Here is a 13405-nt window from a genome sequence, read left to right on the forward strand (position 1 = left end):
GTTCATGTCATGTAGCGTTGCTGAGGGTTTAGTTTGCTGAATCCAGTGACAGTGCAAGGCTCATTTGGGGGCGAACATGTGCTTATATTCAGGATCAAAGTTGCTTCTTGTTTTGTGATTGTGAACTTTCAAGCAGCACAAAGAAAACAAAATCCTGCATCAGTAAATTCAACTGCTGTCAAACACTGCTCTGCAAGAAAATGTCTTTATAGTAAGTGTCACTTTGCACCAGATGGGGAAAGATGATTTATTGGGTGAACTATGAAACAGTTCCTGCTTGTGTGGACAAAAAGTGCAAATCATCAATCCATGTTGGAAAAGTAAACTTCTTAATAATAAAGTTGTCGACACGTCAAGGTGGTTAAGGAGTCAAGTTGTACATTTTAGGCTAAAGACAGTAAGGATTTTTCTCTAGTTTTTTTGTTTGTGTGTGTGTGTGTGTGTGTGTGTGTGTGTGTGTGTGTGTGTGTGTACTGTAGATCTGAGAGTGCGTGCAAGTTGTGTTCAACTCACCTTGTCTCCATAGAATGCTTTGACCTCGGCAGTAATGGAATCAAAATCCCCGCTGATATAGTCGGGGAGAAAGCTGGATGTGAGGATAGAAAGAAGAGGGTGAGTGACAGAGGGAGAGGGTTACGATTGCAAGAAAGACAGAGAAGTGTGAGGCAGAGATAGAAGAGAGACGGGGGGAGAGGACATCGGGGCATGTGTCAGCTCTTTGATCTGTGCAGCGAGGGAGTGACGCCGCCGGGGGAAGACGAAGAGACACGGAGACTGACAGGGTGATTCTCTGTGGCAGTGAGCCTGGCGCTGTCTCACACTCACACACACACACACACACACACTGACTGCAGGGATCGATGTGAAAGCACACACACAACCAATTTCTCTCTTACGCACACACAAATAAACAGAGCATGATGTACCTGGTGTTCGTCAGATATTGGCCTGTTCCATTACACTGACTACATTCTCCATTAGAGCTCAGGATCGGTTTGATTACTACAGGTCAGAGTGCAATTTGATGTTTTGAAACATGTGCTCAATCAACGCAGTATACTGTCAGAGTAAATGGTGAAGTAAGGTAATACAAATAGCCCATGCGTCTGTTTTCAGGAATAGGTCTATTTATTTGGACTACTGATATGGGTTACAGCAGCGGCCCCCAACCTTTTTTGCACCACGGACCGGATTCATGTAAGACAATATTTTCACGGACTGGCCTTTAAGGTGTGGCGGATAAACACAACGAAATAAAACGATACGCTCGGCATGAAAACAAATGTAAAATGCATAAAAAATACAACTCACAATAACGCTGAATCAGTGGGAGCCCTGAGCTTGTTTCTCTGCAACGAGACGGTCCCATCCGGGGGTAATGGGAGAAGTGTGTTCCTTATGTCCAGTCTACTCTGTAATTTTGTTTTGATTGCTGTCACTGCAGAAAATCCCGCTTCACAAAGACAGGATGTTGGAAATGGAAGCAGGGTTTTCAGTGCTTTTGTGGCGATCTCAGGATATTCAGCCTTTTAATTCAAAACACCAGCAGAGTTGTTGTCTCAAACAAACTTTTAATGTCACCGTCATTTACAATCTCCAGCAGCCGATGTCGCCGCATATTATGCAGAGCGGGCTTGGCGCGTGAGAATTACTCCTGATATTTAATTAGACTTCTGATATTGTCTGTTAAATGAAGCTTTCTTTTTCTTGGACATTGTAGGCTCTTCTTCTGTCTCCTTAGTGGGCCTTTTCCCCTTTGCAAAGAAGCTCTCCAAAAGTTTTTTTACTCTTTTTCACTAGCTGGTGGACTTCATTTTTGAGGTAACGTATCACGTGACCGAAACATTTAATCTGCGTGTGCATTTTGACACGTCAAGATGCCCAGGCGGATGAAATTGGTAGAGAATCCAGTCATTTTTCGAAATAAAACATCGGAAATAAAAACGTTATTTATTCTTTCTGTGCAGCCCGGTACCAAATGACCCACGGACCGGTACCGGTACAGCGGTCCGGTGGTTGGGGGCCGCTGGGTTACAGGACAAAGCAGCAAAGACACTACAGAGTTGTGTGCTGCTGAACACTTCAGTTTTTGGAGCAAAATTGACAGTCAACAGTACTGAGAACCAAATTAATATATTATAAAATCATATAAAGTCCTGTTTCTGGTTTTAAACAGGGTTTTTTTTTGCAAAGGGTCAAATGGGTTAAAAGCTGATCTTCATATTTTATGTCTCTATAGATCTTCTGTCTATCTTCCTGAGGGAAGATGCTGATCACGACAGTTTACACACTTAAAGCCCAAAAAACGTGAGTAAACTGTGTTTAAATTGTGTGCTGATTATGCACCACAGTCCCTCTAGATCACTAAAAAACAAAACAACGATTAAGAGTTAAGCTTTGTTTATTAGTGCATATTTCAGCCATTTTAAATGATTAGAAAACAAATTAGCAACAAGTAATGAGCCCTCAGAGTACAGCACATATTAATGTCGACAGTTATTTTGCAGTTAGTATGCATGACAAAGATGTAAGTTAACTTTGGTGGTGGCAGGAACGCGTGTGCTGAAGGATACAAATGGAACTGAACTGCTAGGTTTGAATACGTAAGGCCAAGGTTTTTGTACAACCGATTATAGCTTTTTTTTATTTTTTTATTCAATTTATTGGCATGAAAATGAATTCACCCAGCCCTACTTCGCCATGGTTTATGACTCATATAACCCAGAAATGCCTCTCAGAAAACAGGCACAATGATTCCAAAATGAAGTCATACAGAATAGTAGTTGTTAACTACATAAACCTGGCAGAAATTCGATGTTAATACATGCAATTAAGAGGATTACAACGGAAAACTAAACTGGGCTGGAGGTTTGGGAATATATACGTGCATGCAGGCGTTGCATTGTGAATACAAATATCACTGTATTGTACTCATCCAAATACAACTGTGTTTTGAGGCAGCCTGCATTCCCAAGGTGTAGGAATTAACAAGGTCTCTAGCAGATATCAATGAAAACAACCAAAAATCTTCCAGCCACTACTGAGAGGAACATTCCTGTCAGAGAGAGACAGATAGCTCTCTGTTTATTCCATTTATGTGTGTGTGTGTGTGTGTGTGTGTGTGTGTGTGTGTGTGTGTGTGTGTGTTTATGTGTAAGAAGCAGGACCACGAAGGGATGCGGTTACCGCTATCTAGAGGCATTAACAGGTCTGACATTACGATTTCATGGTTGGTTGGGTGGTGCATTTGTTTGTGTGCGTGTGTGTGTGTGTGTGTGTGTGTGTGTGTGTGTGTGTGTGTGTGTGTGTGCTCCCCAGCAAGAGGCGAGAGCGATGTTCCGGTCGGTTGAAGAAAGAGATACAGGAGGATTATTCCCTCTCTCCCTACTCAGTGCTCCCATTCACACCAAAAAGATACAGCAAGACAAACAGAGCAGCAATTATATGCAATCTACTGTCACGCACACACACACACACACACACACACACACACACACACACACACCTACCACAAGCATGCGGAAAGTCAATCAAGCACAACTTTACCTGAGCTGAACAAAGAAAAATGTGATCCAGGTAAAAACTTTCCTTGTCCAAACAAACACATTCACAGGCACTAAAATGTACACACACACGCACACACGCACGCGCGCACACACACACACACACACACACACACACACACACACACACACACACACACACACACACACACACACACACACACACACACACACAAACAATATGCACAAACATCTGCAAATAAGACAGGACATGCAGGCACATGCACACTTCCCCGCGTTATAATGCAGGGCGTCACAATTGCATGTCTGTTCAGAAATAACCTTCATGCAACAGATGGGACGAGACGTGGCACTGGGCCTGATCAGAGCCACACACACACACACACACACACACACACACACACACACACACACACACACACACACACACACACACACACACACACACACACACACACACCCTTGTGACCTGTGCACATGACTCCATCGGCTGATGGTAATTGACCAGGCGAGAGTCTAAATTCTTGTATTTGTGTTTGTGTGTCTGTGTGTTGTGTGTCTGACAGTCTTCACTTCCACATTAATATTAACTGACACTTTAATTTGGATGGGAAATAGAGCATTTTACCGGCGGTTTGTCTGAGTGTCGGGTGGCTGGGATGGCTGTGTGACCTTTGCCTGTGTTTGTGTGTTTGTGTGTGTGTGTGTGTGTGTGTGTGTGTGTGTGTGTGTGTGTGTGTGTGTGTGTGTGTGTGTGTGTGTGTGTTTGTCCATTAGCAGGCTTGTGTCTCTCTCTTCTTCCTCTTTGCCTGCTTTTTTTCCCCACCTCCCATGCTGCCTTGGGAACCTTCTCTGTGATCTCGTCTCATTTTCGCTCTGCAATACTTACATTTCTATCTAACTGAGGCAATTTCCGTCAATCTAACCACTTCATTTAGATAAAAAAAAAAAATCTCTTCCACTATCTCATACTTCCTGTCTTTGTTTCCATCAAATTAAGCCGGACCATTCTACCATATGACCACTTAATTACAACAGAATGTTTTGATTGTATTCTCTTGCTCTCTCACATCTTTCATCATCTCCTGAATCACAGCGCGATGAACACTCTTCTCCCTTTCCTCGTCTTTTCGGTACTTGAGGGGATGCGGCTCTGATTACTCCTCTCATCCCTTCCGTCTCCCAATCAGAAGCACAAGGCCGGTGAAGGGGTGGAAGGATTATTTTGGGGCGACATAATTAACGACCCATAACAAGCCTGAAGCAGAGCACTTTGACACGTTCTGCTCTCTGAAGAATATGACTATTGATATAAACTGTAAGGCACTGACACAAACTCACCGATTCCCAAATGAACTCTGGACAAACGACCAGATATGACACAAAACCTCTTCGAGAAGGTTGGGGACTCGTCACTGAAAGCAACAGCATTATGTCTTCTCCCAACAGTCAGAATTAAGTTTAGAAACCATCGGAATATCTTGGAAAAGAAACCCAAAAAATAAGTTGAAGTTGTATGAACTTGATTTAAGTTAACTTCATTATTTTTGTTATGGCCGTGCACTAACAGATGACCAATGCATATGAGGACTTGTTGTTTTGCAGATGCGAGGTGTATGTGGTATATATCCACGTCTGGAGATAATGATAAAGCAGTACAGAGAGCTTATTATCTCCCTCCAACAAAGACTAATTAGCAAGACCTCAAGGCACATTCTGTAAGTGTGAGCCTGCTTGCATGCCGGTGTACATGTACAGTATGTTTACCGTGCTTATGTTCGTTTGACTTGAAGCGCAAAACACACAAAAAAAAAAACACCTGTTTGTCGATGGTTGGATGAACGTATGGTGGTGAAACATGTAGGCCGTGTGCGTTTGTTGGTTCAAGCAACAGTGATCCTGGGATTTGAGATCCAACAGTGATTAATCCCAAAGTTAATCAGCTTGATGGCCGTAGGCTGTCAAGACTAATAACCAGACGCTTTCATAACTCAACACACTCCTTATGCCCTAAACACACACATACACACACACACACACACACACACACACACACACACACACACACACACACACACACACACACACATACACACAGGTGTACTAGAGATGGGGGGGGGTAATTCTAATTCTAATTAATCTTTATAGTTACAATTCTTCTATGACAAACAACACCTCAGACATTATGTAAAAACAAAAGTGCAAAGGCTTCATTTTAAAAGGTAAGGCCCAGATCCCCATGCTCATCAACTCTACTCAGCAGGTCCATTTCCAACACAGAGCAATAAACACAGAGGAGACTTTTCAATCAGCCTACAATAGACTAACCCCACTTGTAGCGGAAAAGCATATCAAGTGGAGCGAGGTAATATCTGGGCTAGAAGAAAACTAGCTCGGCTATGAGCTTCTTGAAAAAGAGATGATAATAAAGTTTATTATAATAGCAGCTAATTACTGCGGATTAACAGAACAGACATACTGCATTAACATCACATACAAGAAATTACACCCACCCACTAAAGGTGCAACAAAGAAGTCATGAATTAAACAAGGGGCCGACATTGTAAAATGACTCAGCATATTGATTAATTCATGTTGAGTGTGAAATGAAAAAAATAAAAAATTGAACGGCACTGAAAGCAATTAGCAGAATTGAGTCCTTTCTTAACGGCCATCAGCTGATCCCTGAGTCTCCCAAACCCCCTGCCCGGGTCCATCTGCGATCATGTAATCCTCTTAATTGCTGGACCGTGGCTCTGTTTTTAAAGTCACGCAACTCTCGATAACCCAGCAGTTAGACGGGTAATCATTCGACTACAGCGTGTTTGTAGGGAGCTTTGAATGGATTATATAATGAGTTTGATACACGTGAAAGCTAATTAAAAAGATTCAAAACAGATAACAGCCTTAGAAATCTTGGCTGACCCCATATGCATATTAAGTCAACTCACACCGGGTACCACTGACCTAATTAAAATACTATCATCACACACAGCCATTGGTCTGTCTGGTGAGCACAAAGGATAAAAGGTGTGACCAATAGAGAGAGCGACTGTCGGAGATATCTCTTTGCCTTCAAGTCTTAAGTCTTGACAGCTTCATTTGCTGAAAAACAGTGTTATCTTTTCTAAGCCAAAATGCGCAATCATATGCTGACACAAGCGTGCTCTGAATATCTCTTCCACATATACACATGCTTAGTCAAACGCTCATAGATCCGCACACACACACCCATCTTTCTGTAACTTTACACACACACACACAGCTGCAGGTTTTATGAACTCTGCTTGTGGACAATTGCCTCGTCCCACCCCTCCTCCCTGTTCCCCCATCACTTGACTTCTTATCCTCTCAGAGGACCAAATTACACCAAATGCTATTTTCATTTAGAAATGAGGAGGTCACAGGATGCACCAGAGCCAGGCGGTCTCAGCTCTAACGAAAATCCCCAATGAAAGCTATTTGAGTGCATTCCTTTGCCTGATGACAGTTCTGTTGATGGAATTAAATCACCTACTGATAATATGCATGGAGCACAAGTTACAGTGCAGAGCAGCTATTCAACCACTGCCTGTAGATATGGCTGTGTCCTTGTGTGTGACTGAAACCATGATGTAATGCCATCTAACAATGTCTAAACTAATCACACAATAGAAGAGCTTAAACACATCTGACTCACACTAAAATGATGTTTTTAACTTCACTAACAGCTAAACGTTACTTTAGATCAGTGCAGTCTTCAAATTCCCCAAAATTCCAGCTGGTGCCTAGGAGTACGACTAACTGGATTTGGATTTTTTTGGTCTTTGCTGTTGCCGGCTGATTGTGCCAGTGTACCAACCTCAAACTAGAGAGGTCTGTAATTAAAAGTGCAGTACATGTGTATATATATATGCATGCATGTCAATGATGAATACTGCTTCTTGTCTGCTGCTAACAGATTGTTAAGAAAAAAGGATAAGATGGAAAGACAAAGTGAAAGCCATTAAATCTAGAGAGACAAAGCATGATTGGTGGAGCAACCCTTATTCAGGTAATAATGGGGCTGTGAGCAATTTCATGCATGTAATAGTAGTACTTTAGAATCAGTACCAGGAAAAGAACAAATTAATGACTTCTAAGAACTGAGCAACTACTTAAACAGAGACCCTGCGCATACACATCAGCCACGTACTGTATATCATTAAAGAACACACTAGAGTTTAAAAAACAGTGGCTACAGGAGGAGGACACATTAAAGAGGACAGAATGATAAAAAAAACTAAATGAAATGGTGTGTGTGTGTGTGTGTGTGTGTGTGTGTGTGTGTGTGTGTGTGTGTGTGTGTGTGTGTGTGTGAGAGATCGCTAGTCAAAAAAGATGAATAGCGATTTGAATGAATTCAAGTTCCATCTTGATTTTGTATGAAAATATAAATATGCTCCATTTGTCTTCAAAGTGAAGCTGAACCCTTGAGGTCGCTCCTCATGAGAGACAGAAAGCCTTGGCCTGACGTGTGCCCCCCCCCCCCTCTCCATCCTTAATGGCTTAATGACTACCATTAAGGCTGTTTTGACAGAAAATGACTTGGCAACTGTCTTTTAACGGTGGGAGGCCGTCCGCCCACTTTGTTCCTGTGGCAGGGCAGGCCGCTGTAGACCCTGACCGGAAACTTTATTATCCTCATTCATTGGTTATCAGCATCCATCCAAATTAGTTATTTTCTAATGGAAATACACATTCGCAGGTCGTGGAAAGGCCATCTCTTTTTCAGAAGGGTTTTGCAATCATTTACATTTCAAAGAAAATCTTTGAAGGATCGTGACGCTACAAATTTCAATTTGGGTTTGTCCTCTGAAAAAGCCAACCTCAGGCACCGTTTCCCTTCAGGCAAATGAACCGCCTTGATTTTCCTCAACAAATCTAACACAACTTAAATCTCCACCAACATAATGTCAGCACAGACTGTGAAGCACTTTTGCTGGCTTCTCTTTTTAAAGCGGGATCTTAAAAGCAGACGCGTTAACCTGCAGTGAGGGAGCACAAATTGTCAGCATTAACTTGCAGAAGTTATCCTTTCATGAGTCTGTTGATGTGTCAGCTACAGCTTAGATGTGGCACTTCTCTACACAATGCTCTGCATGTATCTGACAAACAAAATATCCCACTTATGATGATTTCAACTGAAGTTTTTAACCAAGATATCTGGGGTGGAAAAACAAAATGTCCCGGTGCTGGTTTCACCTGGGAAAAGTGAAAGCTCCGAGATGTACACCCACACACACACACATACACAGAAACAGGCAAACACACAGGGTATCTATTACATATTTATTTTGCTGTGAATATAATATTTGTCTCGCGATAGTTTTTGGTAATCTTTAGTTTTCTTTTCCTGCATCCCTCTCATCCCTCCCTCTATTTGATTTCATGCTGCTGTTGTCTGTGTTGCTGCCGGTGCTCATAAAGCCTGGCTTTGATTGATCACCTGCATCTCCTCCTCTCTGTAGTCCATTACTTATGCTAATGTAAGGTTAAATACATCTAAACTTGCTGGTGATTGATTTACGCATCCACATCCGTAAACATTCCCTTATTTTTTAGCCTCCTCCCCTCCCTCGCTATGTCTCCCTCCCGTCTCCCCCCCTCCCTGTGTAATGTGTAACGTTTGGGTTTGGGAGCAATGGGGCTGTGAGGGAGGCCTGGCTGCTGACAGAGGGTCAGACGATGGATACGCTGTGGAACACAAGCGGACTCTGCCAGCAGGCCAAGCTCAAACTCATACTCTGAGACGTGTTTTATTTAGAAAATTCAATGAAAAAATAATACATGTACATGTACATGCTCGCAGACACACAAAACACATACATGTTTGTTCTAATGTATGAGTGAGGACCTCATCTCCAACAAAAACTTGCAGCTCCATACTGGCAGAATTTAATTCTAGTTCTGACTTTAACTGTGCGGCTTCTTTTCCATCAGTTAATATTAGAGAACAATTGCTGTTGATTGAGCATTATATATTGTAGTAATGTGAGTCATCACTGCAGTGTGCAATTACAATATTCTACCTCCCCCTGTTTGTGTTTTGACTGGCTGAGATCGTCTATCCTCCATGCCATTTGTTACGATACAAAAACAAAAGTTATATTGTTGTTGTTTTGTAATTTCTTCATCGTGCTACTTTTGGAATGAACAATAAAGCACAAACCCTTGACTTTCAGCACTTTTAAACAATTAAAGGAGTGCGGTTGTTTTGCAGTGAATCCGATAAAGTCAGCATCATTGTGCCATTTCCTCAGGTGGTGCTGTTACAATAAATGGTTTTGACTTTAACAACATGGCCCGTCTGACTCAGCAAACATAATAAACACGTTTGATTAATAGCAAAATATGCAGAGCCTCTGAACGCAGTAAATGTGCTGTTTTTAGTGGATCTGCACAGTCATCATACACACTCACATTAGAAGAAGTTTGGCTGTAAACTGAAGTCGTAAACTCAAGGACAAGGAGAAGTTGGCGCACTGAAAAGGTGAGAAGGGGCCTAGATGACGTCCTGTTGCAAAGATGATGTCTCCGATGTCAACAAGCTAAAATGGCAGTTACCACGATGGACTTGCAACAGCGCGCACATAGGGAGACAAAGCCAGACACACAGGACATCGCATTCACACCCTGACAAAACACACACCCATGCGCACACTCAGCGTGTTAATGTGAGAGCCTCAACACTTCAGGGACCCAGTGAACCCCAGATCCATCTCTGTCCTGACAGCAGTTCTCCATTAGCGCCCCCCCCCTTAACACACACACACACACACACACACACACACACACACACACACACACACACACACACACACGCAAAATGCACAAACACAACTGCTATTGAATAAACAGTGTGCACAGAGGAAGACATAAGTGAAAACACAAATTAACACATGCAAATGTGAACACGAGGCACACTTACCTGTCTCTATCTCCAGCGGTGTTGTTGTAAAGGTGATTGGCAGCTCCATCAGCACATGCCCTCAAGAGAGCTACAGAAAGAGAGACACAGAGAGATACTTTAGCCTGTGTTACTGAAGGCAATTTGTTTTATATAAATAGTACACCTTACGTTCACTGGAGACACATTTCTGCCTTTATATGAGTTACTGTTACATATAACCCAGTTCAAACCGGTGTAAACGACGTGCAGTACCACAATAAACCATGTCTCCACTGAGCTTACAGGTGGGTGTGTCCACTCTACTTTAGGATGTTTCGACTGTTGTTCCCATCTAGGTGGGTGCTCCACCTTAGCGGAGTCTAACTGGTGTCATAAAAGTGTCATTTTCTCCACACACTTCACTTATATCAATTCGACCACCTCAAGAGCTCCACACATTCAGAAAGCCTCACAGCATGCATGAAACACCACGTATTATTAGTCCCCCAGGAGTGAGATACAAAGATGACACATAATGCTTGGCATTGGACACCATATATACTTTGTGAAGCAAGGGTTTAGGAATTGTGACCTTCCATTTATGAGTGCGAGTTGTACAGGGTACAAGGATTATCAGAGGGACTATTCTCAGATAGGACCTTGTATATCTCTCTTTATGCTGTGGTGCGGTTTCATTTCAAACGGCGTCCGGGGTTTTTGTGAGCACGACTACAGCTTCTGTAGCTGGCTTGATTCTTGTATTGTGAGATTTGTTTAGTTTAGCGTCTGACGTCAGAGTGCTGAACGCACAAGAACAAATTTATAGAAAAAGGAAAAATATAAGCATGCGTTTGGACACCAATGTCAGTAATGCCAAGGCTTTTGTTCAACAAAAACCTTGGTAGTACATCAATCACTGCAGGTCCAAATTAGTTTTAAAAGAAAACTACTTTTCTGCCATATAAAATATAACAAATGACTACACAGACAAGTAGATTGGATTTGACCCTTTAAAGGCAAAGTGTGTGAAAGAGCACTTATCTTTTCTGATTTTAAAAACAGTAAAATGAGGTGGTTATTTGCCGTTCTTAAAATGGTATTGAAGTTGCATTAAATTAGATGCAAACTATTTGCAAATGTATGCTCTTTCATGGCCACTATTTTATTCAAATTGAACAGGCAGCCTATTTTTTTTTAAGAGTTTGGGGCTCTTGTGTTGCACACGGGAGAAAAACTTCAAAGTATCAGCTGTCGTTTTCTCCTTGCACCTAACTCAACACTAACTAAAGCCTGCACCAAAGAGGAGACGAGCAACTGTTGTACACAAGATGTCTGTCTCGGCTGCTTTCTTTCCTAAAATGCGTCCATTCCCCAAACCCATCCTTAACTATCAACGAGACAGCGGTACCTATTACCTACCTCGCACTTCAGGGTAAAATAATCATCAAGACTTTCTACTTGTGAACCGATTCCTGCACATCACAGACATTAATTCAATATTACAGTTTACAATTCTGTACACTGTAACAACGAGATATCACAGTCCTCAAAATATAGGCATGTGTGTACAAAGCATACTGAGTGACACCTACATACTGTAAATCCACAACCACACATACACTCACACAGACACTTAAGTAGACGCGATTAGCAGAGTTAAATGGAGTTCGGGGGAGGTCTCAATCTAACTTTCCTTGTCTGGAGTGCTTAAAAAGTGGGAGAATGCAGACACATTTGCATTGAAGTAAATAAGACACTCGAGGCGGCGCTTTATTCATAACCCTCACCACCTGCTGTCGACGTTTCATGTCAAGAAATGATTGGAATGTAAATGACTCATTATCTCTGAGAGAGTGCAAAGGCTGAGAAACTTTTCAAACAGACAAACTCTTCTTTAAGCCTGCTGGTGCCAGACTGTGAAGATATCAGTCATTATCTGTGTGTACACACAACACACACACACACACACACACACACACACACACACACACACACACACACACACACACAATCATTTTCAGACTTAAGGTTCTAGTACAGTTACTTCTGTCAATCATTTACTTAGCTGTTTGCATGGCATGCCATTAACACACACACACACACACACACACACACACACACACACACACACACACACACACACACACACACACACACACACACACACACACACACAACTCCAGTAAATCTGAGAGGTTTAAAGTGATTCTACAAAAGTGCGGCTTTCAAGTGCCAACATCATGACAACCTTTCAAAAACTATCTGACATTTGTATCATTTCCCATTATATGCATGTTCCCACCATATCTGTGCCATCAAGGGCCATCAGGCAGATCTCATAAATATCAATGAGGCATCGTTTTTCAATATCTTGTTTACATTAAAACCTCTTGTGAAATAATTTAACGCTGTTAATTTATCGTTACGTTTACTTGATGCCAGGGTTTCCCCACAGTGCAGCCGCCCTGCTCCGCTGACATAAATGCTGCCTCTGCTAATGTCGGAAGAATGACATGACAAGTTATGAATCATATTAGCCTCATTAAGCTTCAGAAAGTATTATACATGTACAACATACAGCAAAGGCCATGGATTTAATAAGTGAGGTGATTGTTTTATGTTCACTTTCAGTGTTTCTCAGAAGAGGGCATTGGGTGTATGCTTGTTTACACACTTGTTTTATTTTAAATCCATGTTGCTAGCGCTCTTCTTCATCACTGCATTTGTCGGAGCATTACTACACTTCTACCCTTGGTTTACACCAGCTGTAGTCTTCATTGTAGTGGACATGCCGGTGGGAGCCTCTGTCTTTCTAGATCTCTCAACATTAAATTTGTCTTCATCACAGTGGCAAAAAGTGGGCGAAATTAACTTGAGAAAGATCATCTCTATCTGCACTGCATTCAGGCAGACAAACACAATTACTGTCATTCTCCCACTGAACACTAATTGCCGGCAGTATGAAGTGCAC

General features: G+C 42.0%; 1 protein-coding gene across 7 annotated transcripts in view; it reads right to left on the bottom strand.

Moving 5' to 3' along the window:
* tpk1 (thiamin pyrophosphokinase 1) overlaps positions 1-13405 on the bottom strand; it is a 60501-nt gene that overhangs the window by 33260 nt on the left and 13836 nt on the right. For all 7 annotated transcript variants that reach the window (XR_011102840.1, XM_068709758.1, XM_068709756.1 and 4 more), the window contains 2 exons: positions 10474-10543; positions 514-586 (listed from right to left, as the gene is read on the bottom strand). Coding sequence is in view for 6 of the 7 variants with exons in the window: in XM_068709758.1 (XP_068565859.1) it covers positions 514-586; positions 10474-10543 (143 nt within the window). In the remaining variant the exon portion in view is untranslated. The remainder of the gene's footprint in view (positions 1-513; positions 587-10473; positions 10544-13405) is intronic.

This window comes from Cebidichthys violaceus, unplaced genomic scaffold (genome assembly GCF_023349555.1).
Source record: "Cebidichthys violaceus isolate CVI_PGR_0920_01 unplaced genomic scaffold, fCebVio1.0.p SCAF_15, whole genome shotgun sequence".
Classification (NCBI taxonomy): domain Eukaryota; kingdom Metazoa; phylum Chordata; class Actinopteri; order Perciformes; family Stichaeidae; genus Cebidichthys; species Cebidichthys violaceus.